Genomic DNA, 23,846 nt, shown 5'->3' on the forward strand with positions numbered 1-23,846 from the left:
AGGTAAATCAACGAAGTCAAAAAAGATGTGAATTAAAAAGATCTTATTAACCCTAACAACAAATTATGAACAGGTAAATATTAGTAATCTGCTCTAACGTCCTAAATGCAGACTCGAATTAGATAATCCATCCTACTAATATTATAATCGCGAAAGTATGTGTGTATGGATGTTTGTTCCTCTTTAACTCAAAAACCACTGCTCTGATTTTGACCAAGCTTGGTACACAGATAGTTTATAACTGGGACTTACCGGGATTAACACAAAGTTTTTATCCCGATTTTATGGACCATTTTCGAATTTTAGCGGGCGGGCCCGCGGGCGTCAGCTAGTTTTCCATAATATTGTAATTAAATCGATTACTTAAAAGATCTAAACAAAAATCTTTAAGACCTAATCCAGCTTATTTCTACAGGATGCTATTCAGGCTTAAATAAAAAATACAAATCAGTCATATTTACATATATTTCTACAACCTGTGTACTTACAATAACTACTAAATAACAATAGAACAGAGTATACATTAACAATTAACATATTTCTCCAACTGTTGATGTCTATGATTTTCGAGGTTATCCAAAAACAATTGCGCTTTATCACTGACACTGCTCTTCATTTTAGGGGGCGGAGCATTTCTCTGGAAGTGAATTATAGCTGCTAATAGGTTCCAAATTGTAAATTCGGGCCATAATACCTCGGTAAAGTATAGCACCGTGTTTGATACCTGAAAATAAAAGTGCGACTTATTTAATTCTAATGCAGTGTAATGACAAAGAATATTTTACAATTTTCTTGCGAATGCTGACTGAGACTGGCCTTATGAGATAAAACAAGATTTCGTACACTATATAGAAGTGCAAAAAATAAAAACAGCAATAGCATATGTAGCATGTTTAATAATGTTTATCTTTTGAGATTGACTCATATAGCCATTTACTTGCAAGTAAATTGCAACTATTGCAAGTATACATTTATGTGTATGTAGAAACTAGTAATTACTAACACCAAATAACAATCTTTCTACATTTGACTTCTTAGCAGAAAAAATCATGCCCAAGGGATGACTTTTTACATATTATTGCTCTTGAATATGGCAGTTAAAATATTTTAAAATTCTCATACCTGCCACAGCATGAAGTCAGACAATCTAACTTCTCCAGAAGTTCTGACAAGTAATTCAGCTTCTCCCAGTTCTAAAGTTTGTGACACAAGTTCATCATCAATATCCTCAGGTGATATCTCATTATTCTTGACACCATCCACTATGTGTGAGGCAGCACGGCTGATTTCATCCCTGCCTAAAAAAACAAACATTTATTAAATAAAAAAAAAAGATCCCAGTTAGCAAACAATACTTCTATTGAATAACAGAAGTATTGTACTACTTTTTATTCAGTTACCCCATTGTTGGAAAGTGGTAATTATGCATAAATAAAAAAAATCAGATCATGATTTATAAATAACTCATTGTTATTATAATCCTCTTCAACCATAAGTAGAAATACAATAAGTGAATAAACCATTTGATCGTATTGTTACCTGTATAGGCATAAGCGATGTTGAGTCTAAGCTTATTATTATTTCTGGTGACTAGCATGGCTTTAGATACAAGTGCCTGTAAATCTTTTGGTAAGAGGGACAGTCGACCAGCAACATGCACTCTTACACCCCATTCATTAATTTGGTCACTAGAACAAAAAAAATAGTAATCAGAGAAAAAAAATCGTAACAAAAGTTTTCCCTGCAAATGATAATTAGGGGTGATAACTAAATTTAGCAATTAAAAGTACATACATTTCTTCCAATAGTCTCTGAAACTTGTCTCTAGCTAAATCCATAAGAGCATTCACTTCATCTTTATTCCTTTTAAAATTCTCTATGCTGAATGCATACACTGTAGCTTCAGGCACTCCAAGATCTAGGCACCACTGGAATCAAGAAATACATTTATCAGACAAGTATAATTCAGCTGAAAAGTTGCAAAAGCATGTCGCATAAGTACAAGTGAATGGTGTGTGTGTGTATTTATTTTCAGGAGGGAGCTGGCAGAAGAATTTAAATGAGTACCAAAGGCAATAAAAATTCGTTTTTAAAAGAGAGGAACTGAAACACTAAGAGAAATAAAATAGTGCTTTAAATAAAAATATACCTTCAAGGTTTCAGAAAGTTTGTCAAAGCCTTTGTAATGTCCAGCACTGGTGTCTACGCTGTTCTTCTTCGCATAACGACGATTCCCGTCCATAATAAAAGCTATATGTTGCGGAACTCGACCGGTCTTCACAACTTTGATACAAAATAGTTGAAAGAAAGAAAGACAGTTATCCTTAACCCACGACATTGCTACGTCATTTACTTCGTAACCAACCCAACTATAATATTTATGTAAATACATAAAAGAATTAATGAACAGTAAATAGTCGCAATCGTCACAGGACCACGTCAGTCTCAAACATAATCATTACACTTGTAACCATTTGTGATTTTGTTTATACTATTTTCACACGTATGGCTGAAAGTTAAAGGATATCAGTGGTCCATTGCTGTTTAACTATTCTCTTCATAGAATAAATTAAAATAAAAGTATCACACCCGAACAATCACGATACACCACGGTCTAGCTGTCACGATCACGTAAACATGGGATGACGGATCAGTAGGACTACCAACTACTAGGACTTCCGGTTTGTGTTTGGTGACTGACACATGTGGAGTTTGTTTCTATTAGGCTTTTAAGCTATAGAAAGTTATTTTCGGTGTGTTCTGTGATTATTTGTGCTGTCTGTGTGCGTTTTGTTTGTTTTGTGTTTGTTTAAGTGTCACATAGAAGGTAACAAGCCCTTTTTTACACCTTTTATGCGTGCAACGCTCGTCCACCATGGAAGTGGATGACAGGCCTCCGGGCCGGCCCCCAGATCCCGATGAACCCCCGCAACCTGTCCCAATCAATCCTACCCAAACTGTTCCCAACATTCAATCCCAGGAGTTATTTCCCCATACTCCGTTATTAACAGTGCCGTTATCCTCCTTTGAGGCGATAGAATCCCAAGTTTTACACAAACGTAAACGCGCTATCAACGAGGCTGCTCCAGAAGGTAATCATGACGATGATGCTACATCTGGCAAGCGAGACAGGACTACTGCCCCGTCTCTAATTGCTAGATCTAAATACTCGAATACAGATGTCGCTCCATTTATCGTTTTTGCATCTTTGGTTGAGTCTGACCCTAAGTCTGGTACATCTATCCATCCTGTGAAATTTGGACAGATGTTGTTGAGACTGAAAGTTAAAAATATAACGCAGGATGGGATTAAAAAGATAGGCAGGAATCGGATCTCGGTAGAATTTAAGGGCCCAGAGGATGCTAATGCATTCCTGAACAACTCGGAAATTAAGGGCAAAGGATATAATACTATGATTCCTACTTTCAATATCACTAAAATGGGTGTAGTAAAAGGTGTTCCGGCTGATTGGACTGACCTGGAGTGCTCAGATAACCTTTCAACCCCAGTAGGTTTCGGAAAAATTCTAAAAATTCGCAGGATGAATAGAAGAGTGCAGAATGAAGGCAAAACGGAGTGGGTTCCAACCTCCACAGTTGTGTTAACATTCGATGGTCGGACACTCCCTGAGCGGGTGTTTTGCTGCCACAACGCCCTTCCTGTAGAGCTATACCACTTCCCTACTGTACAGTGTTACGGGTGCTGTAAATATGGTCACACTAAAACACAGTGCAGGTCCAAACCGAGGTGCTACCGCTGTGGGGCGGAACACTTTGGAGACAGTTGCACTGTTGATGAGCCAAACTGTTTGTACTGTGACGGTCGTCACAATGCAAATAGTCAGCAGTGCCCAGAATACATGAGACAGAGGAATATTAAAGTAAGCATGTCAGAGAAAAACATCTCCTATTCAGAGGCAGCAAAACTATTCCCTCCTGTCAAGAAATCTTTCGCTGATGTTCTAACATCAGCTCCCTCTATATCCCATCCTCTACAGCCTTCCCAAACTCCTCATCCTATGCACCCCCACCAGGCGTCCACTACATCCTACAGGAAGACTGTCTTCCTTCGCCCTAAGACCCACGCCCCGCTGGCCCCTGGTTATAACCAACGGGCTCACCAGGAACTAATTAATAGTTACTCCTTCCCTCCCTCTCCCAATGGTAGTGCCCTAATAAATAAACCTCCACCCCCAAGTGAGAGTGCATCTACAATCGAACAGATTGTGATGCTCCTTACTACTCTCCTGTCCAACTATTCCTTACCGGACCACGTTGCCAGCAAACTTGTAAAATCCATCCAAGTCCACCACATTCCATCTCCTGCAGTGGAACGCCAGGAGTGCGCTCCCGAAAAAACATGAGATATCTCACCTTATTAACTTGATCTCACCAGCAATATTTGCTATATCTGAGACGTGGTTAACTCCACGGCTCAATTTTAGAATTCCCGGGTATAGCACGCTCCGGAATGACCGTCCTGACGGTTATGGCGGAGCTGCGATGCTCGTGAATAACTCCCTATCTTACTCCCTTCTTTCCCTTCCTTCTCATGGAGATGAGATTAATGCTGTGGGTGTTAACCTTCTGGGCATTAATTTTATCTCTATTTATATCCCATCTCCTAACCCTCTGTGTTTAGAATTTGTTAAGAATATATGTGTTGTCCATAAACCCATCATAATTTTGGGCGATTTTAATTGCCATCATGCTCTTTGGGGATCCGACCATTGTGACAGTCCAGGCTTTGATTTAGTGGATATAATGGATGAAGTGGGACTATGTGTCCTAAATAATGGGTCAGAAACTCGATTACCCAGACCAGGACAAAGTAAAAGCTGTGTAGATCTTACCCTTTGCTCGGCAAGTTTGATGGGACAATTGGAGTGGAAACGATTGGGGCTAACATATGGCAGTGACCATTACCCAATCTGTTCCACTCTGAGTAACAGAAGACTTCCACAGAGGGACAAAACTCCGCTTTTAAAATACAGGCTCTCAGATGCTAAATGGGACTTGTATTCTCAAAATCTGGATAGCATGGTTACCGCTTTACCCAGTGTATCTTCTGAGAATCTGGACGCCTGTATGGGGCAATACTTGGGTTCTATTCTTTTGGCAGCTGACGGCTCTATCCCGATTAAAAATTCTGCCTCTGGTAGGCTCTCATCCCCGCCTTGGTGGGACCGTGAGTGCTCTGCCATGGTTAAATCCCGGAGGGAGGCGGAATTTAAATATGTTCGGGCTATGTCGGTAGCGAACCTGATTGAATATAACCGAATTGTTGCTCAGTCCAGGCGTCTATTTAGGAAAAAGAAGCGTGAAGGTTGGAAGAATTTCTGTGCATCCCTTACCCCTACAACCCCATCCTCCATAGTATGGAAAAAATTCAAAGGATATAGTCGCGGCTGCTCAGACCAAAACCCCACCTCGATTCCCCATGACCTAGCCCTAACTTTCCTCACAAAACTAGCCCCGCCCTATGTTCCCCTTAGTGAGGAATGCCCTATACTCCAACCCTCCCCTCCTTCCAATGATCCTCTAGACATGCCATTTACAATCCGTGAATTAGAGACTGTTCTCAACCACGTTCGAGACTCGGCTCCGGGTGTAGATGGCGTGCCTTACTCCTTCTTTAAAAATTCCGGGGAGCACAGCCGACTTTATCTTTTATCCCTCCTCAACACCTGTTTCGCCCTCACATATATTCCTGACTCCTGGAAGACCCAACTCATCATCCCAATCCTAAAACCCGGTAAATCCCCTGATTGCGCAGACCACTACCGGCCCATTGCCTTGTCGCCGGTGATTGCTAAGTTGTATGAGCACCTCATTAAAAACCGGTTGGTATGGCTCATAGAAAGTCGTGGCCTTCTAGCGGAGACTCAGTTTGGATTTCGCAGGGGATCTAGCACGATGGATAGCTTAGGCGTCTTACTGACAGACATCCGCATCGCTCTGTCTAGAAATGACTCAGTTCTCGCGGTGTTCCTAGACATTTCAGCTGCCTACGACAACGTCCTCCTTTCCGTACTCAGAAGTAAGTTACGTCAGCTGAGTATTCCGTGTAAGATGCGACAAGCTATAGGTAGGCTACTGTCGGGACGTAAAGTTCAGCTCCATATCCCAGGTGAAAATCTTGAACCAAGGACCGTTTGGCGTGGACTTCCCCAGGGTTCGGTACTTAGTCCCATCCTGTACAGCATCTACACTTCGGACCTACACACGTCTCTCAACGTCGACTGTCGGATCTTACAGTATGCGGATGACCTGTGCTTATATGTGTCGGGTTCATCCATGGAACGAGCAGCGGAATCCATGCAAATATCCCTCGACTCATTAAATCACTGGCTTATGTCCCATGGACTCAGTTTATCAGCCCCTAAGAGCTCCTGTGTAATTTTCACTCGGAAACGAGTTTGTCCAGATGTTCGCCTGGAAATCGAAGGATCTCCCATTACGGTTGTAGACCGGGTGAGATTTCTAGGAGTCATCTTGGACTCGAAGTTATCTGGAGCCTCCCATATTGACTATGTTTCCAATAAATGCGAGAGGAAGATAAACTTGTTGCGGGCTCTGGCAGGCGTTTGGTGGGGTGCTCACCCATTTACTCTTAAACTCATTTACAATGCCGTAATAAGGAGTTCATTAGATTATGGAACCTTCTGGCTGGAACCATGCAGCAAAACTGCAATGGCTAGGCTGGATTCCATTCAATCAAAGTCTCTCCGCATTGTTTTGGGTTGCATGAGGTCTACCCCGATTAACGCTTTGCAAGTCGAGAGTGGCGACCCTCCTCTTTCTCTCCGTAGGCAGTATCTTGCGGATAAGTTCATTTACAAGTCCTACTTTCTTTCTACCCACAAGATTCTGCCTAAACTGGCTACCTTGCACCACTTGTGCAATCAAAGTTCTTATTGGAGACATAAGGACATCCCTCTCTTTATAAATTCTTACAGAAAAATAAGGATGGTGGAGGTAAACGCCCCAGTTCGCCAGTGTACTAAATTACCCGTCTATACCTCCCCATATAGTGTTTTAAATTTTGTTCCCCTAGTTTTCAACAACATAGGTATAAATAAGGAAACGGTACAGGCTAATGACAGGTTTTGTCAAATTATAAGCGACAAATGGTCGGATTATGCTAGGTTCTATACCGATGCATCTAAACTATCCCCAGACGGCTGTACCGGTGTTTCAGTTTATATCCCCAACTCTCAAACCTTCCTCCAGTTCCAGTGCCCTCCAGAAACATCTGTTTTCACTGGAGAGTGCATTGGCATTTTCGAGGCATGTTTGTACATATCATCACACAGCAATATTTCAAAAGCTGTTATTTTCTCTGACTCCAGTAGTGCCCTGGAGGCTATTGTCAAGAATCCCTTTAAGGATTTTCTGCGCAGTCCCATTATCTTTGACATTAAAAACCTTTTGCTTTCTTGCTCCAATAAGGGCGTAGAGGTTATATTGGCATGGATTCCCGGACATAGAGGTATTACAGGCAACGAGTGTGCAGACGTTGCAGCTAAAGCTGCTGTTTCCAGCAGCTTCGCAGACCGGAAGCATTTTTTAATTGAAGTTTACGACTTGATCCATAGCGCAAAACCCGATCTCTTCGAGGCCTGGCAGTCTTATTGGTCTGAGACCAGTAAGGCCAAAGGCGGAGCATATGCAGCAATCCAGCCTACTATTCCATCTAAACCATGGTTTTATAAATTCAAAAAGGTTCCAAAGACGGTTACGTCAGTGATATGCCGTATCCGTATTGGTCATTGCTGCACTCCAGTTTTCCTCCATAAAATTAAAGTCCGCGACAGCCCACTTTGTGAGTGTGGTCAGGACGAAGGTTCGATCGACCACATTTTTCTAAATTGCTCCCTGCACAACACTTGCGCCTTGGATCGGGTCGTGACTCGGTTGGAAATTCAAAGGCCAGTAAACATCCGCCACCTCCTGTCCTTTTTCCCTAATCCCCAAATTATATGTGCGTTTTGTAGATTTGTTAAAGCTAACAATATTAAATTATAACTATGTAGTATATTCGTGTAAATAGTATTTATTGTAAGTATTAGCATAATATACTAACACTTATTTTGTGTTGTTTTAGGTACCGGAATTCTGCCGAAAAGACACTTGTATTCCAGTCAGATCTCACAGTGCCCATGTGTGGTCATAACACGACACTGGCAGAAATTGCTAAAACAATTAGCAGATTGCCATAAAAAAAAAAAAAAAATACCAACTACTAGAATTTTTATGAATGCTTTTGGTTTAATTTCATAAAATAATTTTTGCTTATCTGTGACTAGCTCCGGATACCGAATCTTTCATTCACTCTTTGATTCCAGTATTTACTATTTCCAGTCTTACTTCAGTTTACTTCACATACTATTGTTTGTGGTTCGGTAATATCGCCGGAATCACATTCTAATATTATTTATTTGTTATAACTCGTTTAATAACTCTAAAACAATATTATGAGCAATATATTTAAACTTAAACTAAGTGCTTTGGGCCACCCCAATCCAGCTGATTTTAATTGCGATGGTAAATACTAATTTTCGGAGAATAATACCGCAAGTCGGTTCGGAAGTCTTATAAATCTTTATATTTACAGATGAAAAGGAATACAGGAGTGTCGTTTTGTGGCTGGAGGATCAGAAGATCAGACATTACAAAATTGAAGAACGAGATGGATTGAGGGGCATCGAAAACGAAAGCTGGAAGGAAGCATATGATACATATCAACGGGACTTGGTTAGTCCAGTTGCTGAGGGAACTCCCAATGAACAATTAAACTGGATATTGTCTTACGCTGTAAGACTAGAATACGCTGACAATGGTGAGCTCACATTATAACACTCGAAACTCAACAAGTATTATTATAACCAAACATGTTTTTTGTCATTTGTGGGAAAAAAAGACTAAACTGCTGTCAAATTAACTTTTAAATTTTGTAACTATGTCATTGCTCTTAAAATTCGGGGACATTAAATTTAATAATGCCTCATTAGTTCTGTTCTCAGAAGTTAGACTGATGTGACATTAGTTCTGTTACATCAGTCAAACTTCTCAGGTACCGAGACCTAAGCTCTAGTCATTGAGTAATTTCATTATATTGCCTCATTCATGTTTTTACTTATTGCACAATTTTTTATTTCAGTTGAGAAGTACAAAAATGCTAAGGTAGAAAAACCAAAGCAGGCTGCACCAAATGTGGTTTCCTCCAATCCTCTGGATAATCTTGACTGTAAGTACCTATTATTAATTTACAAAAACTCAATTTATGTAGAGTAAATCAAAATTAAAATAGTGCTTTTTTTTTACTTGTATTAAAGTATATGCAACCTTTTTACAGTTTCAAGTCCAGCATTCAAAAGTGGAGTTGAAAGAGTATCAACACTGGCTGGAGTTGGCCCACACCCTGACCCAAAATTCAGATTATCAGCTCTTGCTAAAATACTGAAGACGTCACCACACCCTGAGCCACCAAGTTCAGAAGTTAATTTAGTTGAACAACCCAGTGATGTCTTGAAGTTGCTATTTGTTCAGGATTTAAGAGATTTACAAACTAAGATCAATGAGTCCTTAGTTGCTGTGCAGACTGTGACAGCAGACCCTCGTACTGACACCAAACTAGGACGAGTAGGAAGATAAAAATGTTGGATGTTATTTGGGCATCTGGCGGTTAAACCATCTAGTCTGAGCATTTCAGAATATTTTATTCTATCTACTTTTAAGCGGCTATTTATTAATGTATGATTTCTTGCTAAAAATAATTTTAATTAATTAATTTAAGTAACACAATAATTATCTAATTTAACAAACAGCTTGCAATATCCAGATGCCCAAATAATGTAGTACATACTTGCAACATAAAATTAAGTTACGTGAATCTTTAAGATGTTTCTGATAAATGTAGATATGTGCAGACTTACCTAGACTACAACTGCAAATGAACTGATTTGTTATATATTTACATCTAATAAATAAAACAATTATTTAAATATGTATGTACCTTATTTTAATTCTGTCATTTAATCAACAATTTTTTTAGGTACCCTTAGATGTACATTTTTGGTACAGATAACAACAGCATGGCTTCTAGCTACTAAAATAAACAAAAATGCACTTTTCCAAAATCCTCGAACCTAAAACTGTAAGTCCTATGACTGACTACAGATCAACCTTATGGTTTATAAAAGATAATTACTAGGGAGTATTCAATGCATTCCACCTCCTTTCTCCAGCATCTGGGCAAACCTATTAGTGATGAGAAGCGAAACATCAATGAATCTCTCTACACAGTTTGTAATGCATGTTTCTGTGCGCGAGTCCAGCTTTGCTCCAGGTTTGTCTACGCATTTATCCCAGCAGAAATCATTGAATTCGTGGATCTGAAAATGAAAGTAATTATGAGCAAAAGAACAGATAAGGTGTATTCAAATATTTTAATCAATAAAATGACATTTGATGATTTGTTACTAAATGTTTTAATTTCTGAATATTGTCCCTAAAAGAACTTGTTTATATATAAAATATCTACCTTTTGGAAGAAACATGCTATATTACGAATGTTATTTAATACAAATATCTAAAAGTAATGATGCAAGATTTTGTTTTAAGAAATTACTTAATTTACTTGCCTGTGCATGGAACTGGGCTTTTTGTTTTTCTGCAAGAAGAAAGTCTTGCAATTCTGAATCCGCACCCTTAGGGCTTGCGAAGTCTGATAAATCACTCATGGTAGATTTTTAACTTTATGAGGAGAAAATAATTGTCGCAAATTAAAAAATCGTTCTGAGGTTAGATTTTTGACGTTTCGATTCAGTTGTGTCTTCTTTGTGGTAGGTGAATGAACATGAATCGAGCAATTTGACTAACCTCTATGTTTGAAACGGAACGTTATGAATAGCTTATTGTCTTTTACTCCGCAATAAAAATGAAAAAATTAGAACGTGGAAATGATAATAAAACTCAGTGAGCTACTTATTCAATACCCTGTATTTTCATACATAATATAAGTAACATTACAAGGAATGTTTCTCAATAAAATTAAGAATTTTATCGTTGAGCATTTTTCGAGTATTATCAGCAAATACATATTGACAAGCGTTCAAGGATAGTCTCGCAGCTTGTGAATAAGTCATGGCAAAGGTCTTGACACATATTTGATATTCACGGGAGAGAGATGTCGCAAATACGCCTTTGTCGTCCGTCTGCGGAAATAGAAAAACTTTGCTTCAGCCGACGCCGATGTAATGAGCATGACCGTTAAAGCACACTATTTTTATAAATTTAATTTACATTAAAATATTATGAATTATAAAATGTTATTAGATTGATCATTAAAAAATAAGTAGGCTTGTAGTATTTTTACTTACACATAAAATAATCGGTATTTCAGCTTCATGTAGATATTGAAAATGATGAGAATCGTAATCTGGTGTTGATTTGGTGTTCACATTACTTGTAAGACAGACCTCTGGAGCAAACATGTCATTCCAATTAGTTTTCTTAATCAATTAAAATCTAATTCTACATATTAGTATTTACTCACCAACTGGTATTTTCAATTTACAAAGAGTTGTCCAAGTTTCGTCAGTGCCACCATATTTTGGATGAATACAAACTCCATGGCCAATTCTATCTGGTTTAAATTTGAGCATTTCCAGAACTTCCTTCGGGTTGCAAACCTCACCACAATGTAATGTTACCTGAAATCAAATATTTTCAAAACCTTATCCAAATCTTATGACTATATTAAATAGAACCTCTTGCAGAACACCAGTAATATAAATAAAAATAAAAAACTGTAAGCACTTTCTGTTTGGGACCTTTGGGATAAGTCATAGCAAAGTAGTGAGACAAATAATTGTTTATTTTAATTTTAATAAAAGTTTGTATAATGGATGAGAATCCTTACTTTTAATCCAGCATCTCTAGCTTTTGTCAATGCAGGAACGAAACTTTCAAATTTTCCCGCCATTGGATCGCCACTCAACTCAATACCAACAACATTTTCTGGGTACTTTTTGAAACACTCAATTGCCAGTTTGGCTATTTCATCAGCTTCTTCTAATGGCTGGTTTCTGTTTATTGATATAATTAGCTTCGTGATCATTGAGAGATGTACTGACGATTTACTGGAAATTGAAAATTTGATACAGAAATATTTTACACATTTTAATGAATTTGCGTTCCTTATTGAAAATATGGTTACTATAATAAAACCAATTAACATGTATTTTTATTTCTGGAGTATTTTGAGCAGCTTCACAATTAAAAAATTGCTACTGAGTAGGCATTTTATTTGGATTAAATTACTTAAATACTATGCGGTGAATGTCTTGAACAAAGGTATCCCCAGAGGTGGTTTCTGCATGCATGTTAAATTGTTAATTATAATGAAATTTGGATGACCTAACTAATAACCAGGTTGCTTACCGAATAGCCTTAATTATAGTTTCAATATAATGTGACTTAGTCATGTATGGAGTGTCTCGTGGTGTGCTTCGGAGTTCCAAATAACAACAGCCATCATCTTGAAACTCTTGGAGTGTCAGTCTGGTAGCCAGAGCAAGGGTTTCCGGAGTGCTGGTCAGAGAGTGGGCAATGCTGAACACTTGGAAACAGCTAAAAAATATAAAAAATAAACAATAATTATGTTAGCTTTAGTTTTATTTTATTTTTGTCACATTCCCTATTTAATTTAAAGGCAACCAGTTACTCCAAGTACTAGTTTTCCCTGAGTGCATCTTTTTCTCCTTTTTATCCCTATCTTTCAATTTTGCTCTTATTTTATTCTGCCTTCAATAACAAACAGAATGATATTTTTATTTTCTTTGTTTACTTCTTCAAAACCTTATGTTAAAACAGTTTAGGTACCAAGGAAAAATGCTAATATAATGATTGACTCAGCTGCATATGCTATTAATAGATGTGATCTCATAGAATGAGGAAATCACTATTATAGCTTTGTGTCTTACTGTATCTTTTTTTAACTTGATTAAAAAGTATGTATGTAGTAAGAAAAGGTTAATATTGTTAATCTTTTTTTCCAGCCTTTTTAATTTCAGCATAACCAAAACTTGGAGCAGGTTTTATAAAAGAAATAAGCAAAATTATTAAATGGTATGATACTAACTCTGAAAGACTTCTTGTGTCTCCAGCACCAATTTGAAATTCGTCAAAGAAAGCATTCGTTTTATCTTCGATTCCGCAATCGGCATGATATCGTTTTAGTTGCAACATAGTAGCTGAACTCAAAGAACCATTCAAATGAGCATGCAACTCCTGTAAAAGTAAACAATTTAATAAATCGTAACAAAAATATCAGTACCAAAAATTGCGCGCACTTACTACTTTCGGTAACTCAACAAAGAAAGCATCTGAGTCCATCATGATTCTTTGTAAAAAAATCCTGTTCAGTTCTAACCCTAAATATTTCGAATAAATGGAAATCACAGAATTTAGGTAAGCTAACACTTTGAATTTACGATCACAACACGACAACTGTCAAATACTGTGATAGATTTTTCTTATCTTTGGAATTGTTTCAACCAATCAGACGTGACAGTCATATCAACTAGGTTTATCATTGGTAGACTATTTTGTTTACTTATATCACCCTCACCCTTTGACCCGTGAACAGTTGTATTACAGTCAGAGAAAGCGCGGAACACTATTATTTGATTTCACGACAGCAAAAACCTTTCAGTTTTCTTTTTCTTGCTAAAACCTCTATCTAAAAAGCCTCTTGATCGAATATTACGCTATTTAAAATATTTTCGTAAAATTTTCATTTGACGTTCAGTTTCAATTTCAATTGTTATTGTTGAACTTTTACTTGCGTTGTTTGTTATTATTTACTGATACGGGTTATAAGCGATTGTATTTTAGCTAAACCTCGATACTATTATAATAGTTAATTTGTTTTAGATTAATATGTTGTTACATTTATTTATAGTGTTTTCTTTTAGTTTTAATTTTAATTTAGCATTTAACGAAAATGCTCCCGTAGTTATAACGACGTGGGCGTTTACAAATGCAACTATAAAAGGTAAAATTAAATTTCCCTTAAAAAATTGCACGTTTTTTTTCCGGTCACAGTAGAAGTCTCACTTTCTGCTTCTATTTTTCGTTTAGCACTGGACATTGATAAACATATTTATTGCGAAAATACTAACAATTTTTTTTTTCTAGCTTGGGATATTTTGAGAGTCGGTGGTAAAGTTTTGGATGCCATAGAACAGGGTGCTTCGGTGTGTGAAGAGATGCAATGTGATGGAACTGTAGGGTATGGTGGTAGTCCAGATGAAAGTGGGGAGACCACACTAGATGCCCTTATTATGGATGGGTTTGTTTATTTATTTTTAATATATTTTTTATTAGATTTTAAAGCATTCCTTTAATCACATTCCTAAAATGTGATCAAAGGAGTGCTCACTGCAGAAAAAAACCTCCACAAGTAATGAGATTTTATCAAAGAAAAAAACAATGTTTTTTTATGGGTTTTTTCAGCTATCAGATAGAGATAACTCTAAATCTGCTTATTAATATATAAAAATATATATATTTACAGAAAAACAATGAATGTTGGTGCTGTTGGAGCACTTCGCAGAGTAAAGAAAGCAATATCTGTAGCTCGAAGGGTATTGGAGCACACTCACCATTCCATCCTCGTTGGTGACCAAGCCACACAGTTTGCTGTTCAAATGGGCTTCCATGAGGAGTCACTTACCACTCCAGTGTCAAAGGATCTGTGGGAAGATTGGCATAAGGAAAAACACTGTCAACCCAACTTTTGGATTGTAAGAGAATTTGAAAACTGTATTTGTATATTATGCTATTATATATGATAGCTTTCTTTGATAGTTTCGAATTTTTTAGGTCTAATGATAGTTAAGTTACCTGAAAAGATGTTTCTAAATTAAGCTATTGTAATATTGTATGTATTTTAGGATGTTGAGCCAGATCCAAAACAACATTGTGGTCCTTACCACGAATTAAAGCCAAAGACTACTACTACTGAGACTACTGAGAAGCCAAAAACCGAAAAGACTACAACTACTGAAAAGGCTAAAACTGAAAAGAAGGGTCATCTTGAAAAGGCTTATTTTGAAAAAGCTAATACTCCTGAGGTGCACATGCTAGTAAATAGATTCAATCATGATACTATCGGAATGGTGGCCATTGACAGTTATGGTGATATGGCTGCTGGTACTTCCACCAATGGTGCTAAATTTAAAATACCTGGGTAATATTTTTTCTTAATAAAATGTGGGACTATGAACCCAATACACCCCATATTGGGTTCTTAGAACCACAATTGTAAAGATAACATTTGCAGGCGTATTGGTGACTCTCCGATACCGGGAGCTGGTGCCTATGTTGATAATGAAGTGGGTGGGGCGGCCGCCACCGGAGACGGTGACGTCATGATCAGATTTTTGCCAAGGTAACGAAAGTTTATAAAATTGACTCGTATTTCGACTATATCTTGAGTTCTAGGCTAGGAGTCTTAAATCAGAAAGGTTCGTACTAGTAGCAACTGTAGAGAGGTATTTCCTTTCCAGTTATGTAGCAGTTGATGAAATGCGACGAGGTGCAATGCCGGAAGACGCAGCAAGAATAGCTATAAAGAAGATAGCTGCTTACTATCCAGATTTCATGGGGGCCGTTATAGCTTTGACAAAATCTGGACTACACGGCGCTGCTTGCCATGGGTTGAAAAAGTTTCCTTACGTAGTACAGGACGATACCAGAAAAACATGTGAAGTCATTGAAGTACCTTGTGAAAAAAAATGTTGTCCATAGTAAATTGTAGTGAGTAATATTGAGTAAAGTTATTCAAAACCTGACTTGTTTTAAATTAGTTCTGATAGGCAATTCGAGACCAGGACCAGGCAATACGTATTTAGAGATCAGTTCGAAGTTGCTATTAGTCCGTAATACTCCGTAACAACTTGCTCAACACGCAAATAAATTATATTTGTAAGACAACCTCCTAAACCCCTAATATATGTGTTACTAGCTGTTGCCCGCGACTCCGTCTGCGTGGACTTCAGCTTACAGCGTTCGGTGAACTTCGGTGGTCCCCGTTTCCATGGAAATACATCCCCTTAGTGACCTTATAGCTTTAACACCCCTTTTCAATTTTCCCTCGGGATGTATTAACTCGCGACTCGGCAAACGTAGTGTAGGACCAGCGCAGCGTAGCCAGTTTTTTTGGACAAGTCGGTACGGAACTACGGTACGGTCAGAAACGGGACATAGTAAAAAATATTTATTGACCTTTGATGATTTGACCGCGCGCGAATTGAGCGAGCTTTTTTTAGATTCGTACTTGGTGTGAATCCGCCCCGGGCGACGGTAAACCACGCTACGCCACTGGTTTCAAACAATAGACCTTGTGAATCCTACGAGGGCGTACGAGGCTGATGATGATGATCTATTAAAAAAAATGGGGATAAAACAGCCTATGTTCTTTTCCGTGTCAATGGCTATAAGCATGCCAAATTTCAACCAAACCCGTTCAGCCGTTTGAGTAACAAATATCCTCATTATCACAATTATAATACAAGTAAGGATAAGTGAAGAAATTTTGTTGAGACTGAAAAAGTTTGTATAGGTTCTATGAAATCAACGAATCGGAAAATAATTTAATTAAAACATGAAATGTACTGTTCCAAATTCTATTCTATCTTCTAATTCATGTACCATACTGTATTACTCTTTGTTATACTCTTTGAAATCATGAAAGGGGAACTGTCCGAGGGCAAAAGCCGGACTGTTAATAATTTGACAATCTAAAAAAAAATGTTTTCTGATAAAGTTGTAAATAATATCTTATTCTTCCTTATTAGATTGAAAATTACGTGAATAAAAAGGGAAATAAAATAAACCTCCACAAGCGAAATGCAAAAGACCGGTATCCCAAGCTGCTGAAAGTAAAAAAAAAATATTTGAACATCGAACCAAAATCTTCCAGCTTCGGCCATTTTGAGTTTGACTGTCTCACTGCGCTCACTGTTCAACGTAAGTTAAAAATTTTACTATTGAATCCTAGTGCATTTATGCATTTAATTCCAATTTCTTTTTATCAAGTGTAGCATTACTTATGTTTGTTTCTATCTAAAGTTTAATAAGTTTTTCCTTGACTTCAACTTGATAATTCACCACGTGGTTTTCATGATGAGAAATAAAATTCATTTCATTCGTGGTATCTACCATAGTGTTTACACGGTGATGGCCTTAACGCGTCTGATTCTTGTAAATCACAGTTGAAATAATGACGAATCTGTATTGCATATTCATAATGTTTCCTAACCTCTCAACAGAATGGCGGACGCTGCTCCAGCCGGTGGACGTGGCGGTTTTCGCGGAGGCTTTGGATCCCGTGGTGGCGATAGAGGTCGCGGCGGCCCTCGTGGTCGTGGACGCGGTCGTGGTCGCGGCCGTGGACGTGGAAAGGAAGACCAAAAAGAATGGGTGCCCGTAACCAAGCTAGGTCGTTTAGTCCGTGAAGGAAAGATCGACAAACTCGAGAGCATCTATCTATTCTCTCTGCCCATCAAAGAGTTCGAGATCATCGACTTCTTCCTCGGCCCGTCTCTGAACGATGAGGTTCTCAAGATCATGCCTGTACAGAAGCAAACTCGTGCCGGTCAGCGTACCCGTTTCAAGGCCTTCGTAGCTATTGGTGACAACAATGGACACATTGGTCTGGGCGTCAAGTGCAGCAAGGAAGTTGCTACCGCTATCCGTGGTGCTATCATCCTGGCTAAGCTGTCCGTCCTGCCTGTCCGCAGAGGCTACTGGGGTAACAAGATCGGAAAGCCTCACACAGTGCCCTGCAAGGTAAATAATGCTATCCATATAAACATATCATCATCCTTATAAATATAGAAACTTTATGATGAAGCTGATAATCATTTCATTCGTGGTATCCACTGAAGTCTCTAATGAAGTTTGTTAATGCGTCTGAATATTCCTACACCAAAATTATATTGTGCCATAGAATGTTATGATATTTAAATTTCTGTTGTTTGTTTTCAGGTCACTGGCAAGTGTGGTTCCGTTACTGTGAGGTTGATCCCTGCTCCTCGTGGTACTGGTATTGTGTCTGCCCCAGTCCCTAAGAAGCTTCTTCAGATGGCTGGTGTTCAGGACTGCTATACCTCAGCTCGTGGATCCACTGGCACCTTGGGCAACTTCGCTAAAGCCACTTATGCGGCTATTGCTAAGACTTATGCCTATCTCACTCCTGACTTGTGGAGGGACATCCCTCTGACCAAGTCACCTTACTCAGAGTTCAAGGCCTAGACAGTTTCAAGACGTTTAACTAATAAAAACTCTGGACCATCTTATTCTGGACTTATCATTTTACTACCTTTACTTTTAGTAACCTAATTCTTGATAACATTGTGACGATATTTTTTTGTATTGTTTAATTTTACTTTAAAATCCCAAAGAAGTTTTTCTCAGTGTGCTGGCACACTACGTTAGCATTAGCATTAAATTACAGAACACAGGTGAAGCTATTTTAGCAACTTCTGTGTGATGAATTGTCACATTAAACTGCTTTTGGTTGTTTGTGATTCAAAAGACTTATCGTAATGCAACTACTTGCTCCTAGGAATGTTTTTCAGTTAGACCTAGTACAAAATCAGTAACATGATAAATGTTGGTTGAACTACCTAATACATATCAAAATAATTGACGACTCAATTTACCTAACATACCTAAAGATTTTCTGCTTTACTTGGTGATAGTCAACTAACTTCAGTATCAAGACAAACGTCAAAATCATATATTCCACTGAATCAGTTGTTCATATTTTATTAATGGTTGAAAGGCACATCAGAGGATCTTGACGCAAAGCTGCATAATCTATGCTTGACGCCGTCTGTGTTGAGGTCAGACAGGCAGTCACTCCCTGTAAAACACGGGTATTTACTGAATCCTGTTAGACTGGAAGCCGACCCCAAAATAGAAAAAAAGCTAGGATGATGATGATGCATTAGGTAATCTTTATTGATGTTTAGAGTGAGTAGAGTGGCAGTGTAGTAGGAAAAGCAGCAGTGTGCAATACAGATTTAAATCAATTATAGTTCATTGATAGGTACTATTCTACTAAAAATGGTACAGAAAGCCTTTATCTTTTCAACAAGAAGGAATAAGTGAATTCCTTCTCATTAAAAAAGGTAAATGGATTCTCAAAAATAATACACTTCTCTAAGTTTTACTAAAATCTTTTACTTCCTTTTGAAATAGGTCTATGGTGTGGTCACAAACTTTTTCAAGGTCTTTTAAACCTCTTTTCAGTATTTCTAGAGCTGGAGTTTCTCTTGTTTGTATTCTGAAGTGCATCTTGGATTCTGCTGGATGTGGTACAGTGTACCCACAAAAGTCAACATCTTCGCTGAAAAATAATGAGTAGATGTTATTTATTTATTTTAATGGGGACAAAAACATTTGCTTGTTATAAACTTAATAAAAATGAATTACTACAAAAATTAAATAAGGAGACAGTGTGTTTAATAATTTTGTGTAGCTCAGTTTATTTTTTTTTACTTTGGAAGACCCTTTTCAGGAACTTTTGTTATGTTGTAAGATAAATTAAGTAACAATTAATGTATTTTGTCAGTAGAACATTATCTAGATACTTACTATCTATTTATAATACATTTTAAAGCATTTCCTAAAGTATGACTCTCATTTTGAAAAACATAAGTTCTGCATGTGGGTCCAGAATCTTCATCACCCGGTAGCTGCAAAAAAATATATTTTTATATATTAACATCGCTCATTTGTAATAAAATCCACTATATAAGAAAAAAAAAACAACTTAACAGACATCTGAAAATTATTTAAAAGTTATTTACAAGTTTCGTTTTTAGGTTATATTATCATGTGGTAATTTATCAAAATAATTTAGGAGTAATTAAGCGAATAGTGGATTTTATAAACTAATTAAAAAGATCATATAAATAAACTTACCTCAGAAATCTTCATTTGTAGGCTTTGAAATATAGTTGGGAACACAAAATGCAAACTTGCCTCTCTGGCTGCAAAACAAGTAACAGATGTGTAATAAGGGTGTATATTTCACTACTTGTTTTTCTTCCTTTGAAGGATCATAAAAATATGCTCTTTTGAATTGGATACACTCGCATTATTATTTTTACGGCATAACAGATTGTCGCTTTCTGTTTGCACCTTGCACTATTATTGTTATGATCATTAAATTGACAGTTGTCAGAAAAAAGAATGAAATACGAAGGCCTTGGTAAACGGTCTTTTAAGATAAGGCTTACCATAACCATATATTACGAAACATTTTAAACAGCATTGTGAAAAATTCTGATTGGTCTCCTTCCACCTAAATCTCAATGTGATGACTGCAAATTTGATATTACGCGACTTTATTTATGTATTTCTTTAAATGTATCCTTTCTTTGAACTTTTCCATTTATAAAGAAAATAAAATATCTGGCAGCTGTAACGAGTTTCAAGCATTGTAAAAGTGTGCATTTATTAGTTGTGGTGGCATTACAAGTTGACTTTGACTATGATATCTAGCTATGATATTACCAGAAAACGAACTTTGGTCTGCAGTGTTATTACCTACAATATTTTTTTTCAATAGCTAGAGGCCCTCGATGTAGTAATAATAATAAAACCGGTTATGAATAAAGCCAACACTTACCTAATCTTCTTTTTTTAATAGAAAAACTATACACAATAAAAATCAAAAGCTGAACATATCGACACATTAAACGTACTAAGCTCTTTAAAAAGTGTTCCTAATTCAAAGTAGACCACTTTCCCGCCTGAAGACTACAGAATTAGTCAATTAGTGGTTTTGCTTTACAGCCTTAGACGGCCTAAAGATCGAACCAAGACCAAATAGACTCGGAATGTAAAACGATGACGTTATTGCCATCTGTATGCTACCACAACCTTTAGGTAGTATTTGAAAGCTAGATGTCGCTCTATAGAGTGTAGTGCACCGTCTCGCTTGATTACCGCAACATACTTGGAGGCGTTTAGGCCACCTGCGCAATTGTTTCTTGAACTGTTATTATATACGCATTCATGCTAGATGCGTCATTAGTTCACAATACTTAGGTACCTAATCATTTTGTGTTGAGGTGTCGATGATCGATGGCTAGGCTATAACTGCATAAGTGAATCGATCACAGGTTAAGCTACGCTTGACGCGGTTGGTCCGTAGATGGGTGACCTTTGTCGAAACGAGTTCCTCCGTGTTTCGGAAGGCAAGTTAAATTGTGGGTTCCGGCTGTTATTCATAAATCTTTGACAGTCGTTACAGGTAGTTAGAATCTTGAAAATCTGACAGCCAGAACCAAGGGGTATCGTGTTGCCCATGTAACTGAGTTGAGGACGTCAGATAGGCATTTGCTCCTTGTAAAACAGTGGTACTTAGCTGAATCCGGTTAGACTGGAAGCCGACTCCAACATAAATGGGAAAAGGCGATGATGATAATTATTATACACGTAAAACATACAAGGCAAAATTAATTCCAATGATACATATTAGTTAAATCATTCTAAGATTAGATAATAGATATAATTATGTAGGTTCGCAAGTATGAAATAAAGATATCTTGCAAAATAATGGGACTTCCGCTCAATTATACCTAAGCATAAAAATAAAACCGAAAGCATGTCTTTTCCTTGGTCTTATAATTAATTCGATATTACTAATATAATGTCTTACATTGTTTGTTTCACCGTACACGCAATCCGCGAGCTTCATTCAATTTGCTAGACATCGTTACGCTGAAAGGCTGTATAAACAGAGTAATGGGTGGTGGTAGGCGAAATTATTAACGGGGCGGTATCTGTGTAGGCTGGAGTAAATCTTGTCTAAGGCCAACTCCAAACGTTGGCTTAAACTTTGACATAAGATTGGCCCTAACAATTATTCCTGCGTGAGAGTTGACAAATAGGGTATTTAAATAAAAAGTCTAATAAGTCCGCAAGGTAGATAAAAATGGATATCTATATTTTTTTTAATTAATAAAATCAGTGAAATAAATAAAGAAGAAAGCTCGTCAAGGATGGTGAAACGTGCGGAAGTCTAGGGCACTTATCGACAAAGATTGGTGGGGAAATGTTTAAACAAAATATATCTATCTAATATTTAGGCCGAGTACCTTTGGATTGGTAGGGCTTGGGCCAACCTTCAGAGCCAACCTCTTGTTTACTCAAACTCCAATATGTGGACTTCGGAGTAAACAAGTCACCTTGCCTAAATGACTTGGATACCAAGTTCATGTTATTTATATGGCCTAACCCTCTCGCGGTGTCACTAATTAAAACAAATATGAGCCATAAAGCGTTTTGCCACTGCTCTAACAAGTATCTCAAGCAATAAAGTGTATTTTATGTTGTAGGTGCAATAAATTGAAGTTGTAATCAACTTCTGACAAATAATGTAATTAAAGTGAATGTTACAATGTATGGAGATTCGTAACTAAGTCACACTTCAACTACAAAATGTAATTAAGTTAGTCCATGTAATTCGGCAAGGGAAAGGTAAAAATAGCCAATCTTATTTATTTTTTAAACCATTAATGGAAAATATTTCATTTCAACTGACTTCAAATAGTAGGAGGTTCTCAATCCGTCGGTATTTTTTTTTATGTTTTACCTCAGAACTTCGGTCTGCATAAACCGATTTTGTCGATTGTTTTTTTTCATTGAACATGAAATAGAAATCACTGATTTATCTTCTACACGGTTGTAAGTTTTTGTTGTTCAAAATATATTATCAGGTATTCTGTACATGTGCGTCTTAGTGAATTAGTATACTGAGCGGCTTATTGCGCTACCTTACACAATTTGTTGGCACACGCAATACACACGTCCCTGATTAGGCTCCATGTGACTAATACCGTTGCCTATAACCGACCTATATTAAAAAAGCAACAGTTATGTGACGCCATTTTGGAAACCTAATTGAAAAGATATTTATATTAATTAATAGTTGTAAATGCTTCTCAGTGTCTGTCATATTTTGGACTAGCGCCCCGCCAGCGACTTCGTCCGCGTGGTTAGAAGATATAAGTTATGATTTATACCTGCCCCATTTTTTTCACATTTTTCGATTTGGACCAGTAGATCCTGAGATTAGCGCGTTCAAACAAACAAACAAACTCTTCAGCTTTATATATTAGTATAGATTAGTTAGTTAAATTAAATCTAAGAACCTACTGATTTTGATGGGTGAGAATATTTCTTTCCAATTTTGTATCTATTTAGCCTATTAAAATTTGTTCGTACTTACCTAGTGTCGCGACTATTATGAAACGCTTTTATTAGCTTCACCTGTATGTTTGTTTGATTGTTATTAATGTGATAATGTAGTTCAAAGTTTTCATCCGTTTATGCTGCATGTGTTTTGTTTCTGACGCTACCTATCTCTTTTACAGGTATGCGGAATTATTGTCAGCTGAGCCTCTATGATGTAAGCGGTTTCTTTCTAGGGCTTAAACTCAGACGGCTTGAGGTAAGCTAGGTTTCATCTAACTAACGGAAGAGTTACAATTTTTACTTAGTGTTGCCAGGTAGAGATCTGAAGAATTTTATATTTTGGTCAGTCGCGGATGCCAATGCGAATACTCAGATTTTTTTTTATTTGACGCCATGCGTCTATGTCTTGGTGACTTTGGCGACAGTCCCGCCCAAACGAAGCGCGAGTTAAATAAATAAATAATACCAAATCATAAAGAGAAGACCGAAAATGTGATACATAATTTTATTTCATTTATCCAGTGCATGGCGGACTAGCAGCAAAAAATGTTACTCCTGCAA

At 37.3% G+C, this 23,846-nt stretch overlaps 7 protein-coding genes across 7 annotated transcripts; 3 read left to right on the top strand and 4 right to left on the bottom strand.

Annotated features, from left to right (window-relative positions):
- Window positions 1–447: 447 nt before the first annotated feature.
- On the bottom strand, window positions 448–2,826 carry LOC113507305 (dehydrodolichyl diphosphate synthase complex subunit DHDDS). The gene is made up of 5 exons (XM_026890171.1): window positions 2,150–2,826; window positions 1,795–1,928; window positions 1,540–1,688; window positions 1,123–1,298; window positions 448–724 (listed from the first exon to the last, which is right to left on the bottom strand). The coding sequence occupies exons 1-5, from the start codon at window positions 2,390–2,392 to the stop codon at window positions 524–526; spliced, it is 903 nt and encodes a 300-aa protein (XP_026745972.1). The 5' UTR covers window positions 2,393–2,826; the 3' UTR covers window positions 448–523.
- Window positions 2,827–8,290: 5,464 nt separating this feature from the next.
- LOC113507321 (RNA transcription, translation and transport factor protein) lies at window positions 8,291–10,010 on the top strand. The gene is made up of 4 exons (XM_026890188.1): window positions 8,291–8,546; window positions 8,617–8,841; window positions 9,163–9,249; window positions 9,358–10,010. Exons 1-4 carry the CDS (start codon window positions 8,477–8,479, stop codon window positions 9,654–9,656), a joined length of 681 nt encoding a protein of 226 aa, XP_026745989.1. The 5' UTR covers window positions 8,291–8,476; the 3' UTR covers window positions 9,657–10,010.
- Window positions 10,001–10,852, bottom strand: LOC113507331 (mitochondrial import inner membrane translocase subunit Tim8). The gene is made up of 2 exons (XM_026890196.1): window positions 10,646–10,852; window positions 10,001–10,396 (listed from the first exon to the last, which is right to left on the bottom strand). Exons 1-2 carry the CDS (start codon window positions 10,742–10,744, stop codon window positions 10,223–10,225), a joined length of 273 nt encoding a protein of 90 aa, XP_026745997.1. The 5' UTR covers window positions 10,745–10,852; the 3' UTR covers window positions 10,001–10,222.
- Window positions 10,853–10,985: 133 nt separating this feature from the next.
- On the bottom strand, window positions 10,986–13,513 carry LOC113507292 (adenosine deaminase-like protein). The gene is made up of 7 exons (XM_026890153.1): window positions 13,362–13,513; window positions 13,147–13,295; window positions 12,447–12,635; window positions 11,926–12,145; window positions 11,560–11,716; window positions 11,384–11,484; window positions 10,986–11,218 (listed from the first exon to the last, which is right to left on the bottom strand). The coding sequence occupies exons 1-7, from the start codon at window positions 13,401–13,403 to the stop codon at window positions 11,030–11,032; spliced, it is 1,047 nt and encodes a 348-aa protein (XP_026745954.1). The 5' UTR covers window positions 13,404–13,513; the 3' UTR covers window positions 10,986–11,029.
- A 158-nt stretch (window positions 13,514–13,671) lies between these two features.
- On the top strand, window positions 13,672–15,862 carry LOC113507282 (N(4)-(Beta-N-acetylglucosaminyl)-L-asparaginase-like). The gene is made up of 6 exons (XM_026890148.1): window positions 13,672–14,061; window positions 14,205–14,358; window positions 14,584–14,812; window positions 14,963–15,258; window positions 15,352–15,459; window positions 15,578–15,862. The coding sequence occupies exons 1-6, from the start codon at window positions 13,947–13,949 to the stop codon at window positions 15,816–15,818; spliced, it is 1,143 nt and encodes a 380-aa protein (XP_026745949.1). The 5' UTR covers window positions 13,672–13,946; the 3' UTR covers window positions 15,819–15,862.
- A 1,077-nt stretch (window positions 15,863–16,939) lies between these two features.
- LOC113507345 (40S ribosomal protein S2) lies at window positions 16,940–18,370 on the top strand. The gene is made up of 3 exons (XM_026890209.1): window positions 16,940–17,039; window positions 17,342–17,861; window positions 18,060–18,370. The coding sequence occupies exons 2-3, from the start codon at window positions 17,343–17,345 to the stop codon at window positions 18,324–18,326; spliced, it is 786 nt and encodes a 261-aa protein (XP_026746010.1). The 5' UTR covers window positions 16,940–17,039; window position 17,342; the 3' UTR covers window positions 18,327–18,370.
- A 419-nt stretch (window positions 18,371–18,789) lies between these two features.
- On the bottom strand, window positions 18,790–20,254 carry LOC113507355 (probable DNA-directed RNA polymerases I and III subunit RPAC2). Its single transcript, XM_026890221.1, has 3 exons — window positions 20,004–20,254; window positions 19,674–19,774; window positions 18,790–19,425 (listed from the first exon to the last, which is right to left on the bottom strand). Exons 1-3 carry the CDS (start codon window positions 20,016–20,018, stop codon window positions 19,239–19,241), a joined length of 303 nt encoding a protein of 100 aa, XP_026746022.1. The 5' UTR covers window positions 20,019–20,254; the 3' UTR covers window positions 18,790–19,238.
- Between the last annotated feature and the right edge of the window lie 3,592 nt (window positions 20,255–23,846).

Source organism: Trichoplusia ni, chromosome 2 (genome assembly GCF_003590095.1).
Source record: "Trichoplusia ni isolate ovarian cell line Hi5 chromosome 2, tn1, whole genome shotgun sequence".
NCBI classification, from domain to species: Eukaryota; Metazoa; Arthropoda; class Insecta; order Lepidoptera; family Noctuidae; genus Trichoplusia; species Trichoplusia ni.

Bases quoted from the DNA above. Each gene is read 5' to 3' on its own strand.
- LOC113507321 (XM_026890188.1), top strand. From the start codon at position 8,477: ATGAGCAATATATTTAAACTTAAACTAAGTGCTTTGGGCCACCCCAAT. The intron at 8,842-9,162 runs GTGAGCTCACAT...TTTTTATTTCAG, and splicing joins ACTAGAATACGCTGACAATG to TTGAGAAGTACAAAAATGCT. The intron at 9,250-9,357 runs GTAAGTACCTAT...ACCTTTTTACAG, and splicing joins TCCTCTGGATAATCTTGACT to TTTCAAGTCCAGCATTCAAA.
- LOC113507345 (XM_026890209.1), top strand. From the start codon at position 17,343: ATGGCGGACGCTGCTCCAGCCGGTGGACGTGGCGGTTTTCGCGGAGGC. The intron at 17,862-18,059 runs GTAAATAATGCT...GTTTGTTTTCAG, and splicing joins CTCACACAGTGCCCTGCAAG to GTCACTGGCAAGTGTGGTTC.
- LOC113507331 (XM_026890196.1), bottom strand. From the start codon at position 10,744: ATGAGTGATTTATCAGACTTCGCAAGCCCTAAGGGTGCGGATTCAGAA. The intron at 10,397-10,645 runs GCAAGTAAATTA...TTTCATTTTCAG, and splicing joins AAGCCCAGTTCCATGCACAG to ATCCACGAATTCAATGATTT.
- LOC113507282 (XM_026890148.1), top strand. From the start codon at position 13,947: ATGTTGTTACATTTATTTATAGTGTTTTCTTTTAGTTTTAATTTTAAT. The intron at 14,062-14,204 runs GTAAAATTAAAT...TTTTTTTTCTAG, and splicing joins TACAAATGCAACTATAAAAG to CTTGGGATATTTTGAGAGTC. The intron at 15,259-15,351 runs GTAATATTTTTT...TAACATTTGCAG, and splicing joins GCTAAATTTAAAATACCTGG to GCGTATTGGTGACTCTCCGA.
- LOC113507292 (XM_026890153.1), bottom strand. From the start codon at position 13,403: ATGATGGACTCAGATGCTTTCTTTGTTGAGTTACCGAAAGTA. The intron at 11,717-11,925 runs GTAAGGATTCTC...ATTTGATTTCAG, and splicing joins CTAGAGATGCTGGATTAAAA to GTAACATTACATTGTGGTGA. The intron at 11,485-11,559 runs GTGAGTAAATAC...TGTTTGCTCCAG, and splicing joins TAAATTGAAAATACCAGTTG to AGGTCTGTCTTACAAGTAAT.
- LOC113507355 (XM_026890221.1), bottom strand. The intron at 19,426-19,673 runs GTAAGTATCTAG...ATTATTTTTCAG, and splicing joins AAATGTATTATAAATAGATA to CGAAGATGTTGACTTTTGTG.
- LOC113507305 (XM_026890171.1), bottom strand. From the start codon at position 2,392: ATGTATTTACATAAATATTATAGTTGGGTTGGTTACGAAGTAAATGAC. The intron at 1,929-2,149 runs GTATATTTTTAT...TCTTGATTCCAG, and splicing joins AACTTTCTGAAACCTTGAAG to TGGTGCCTAGATCTTGGAGT. The intron at 1,299-1,539 runs GTAACAATACGA...TTGTTTTTTTAG, and splicing joins CATCGCTTATGCCTATACAG to GCAGGGATGAAATCAGCCGT.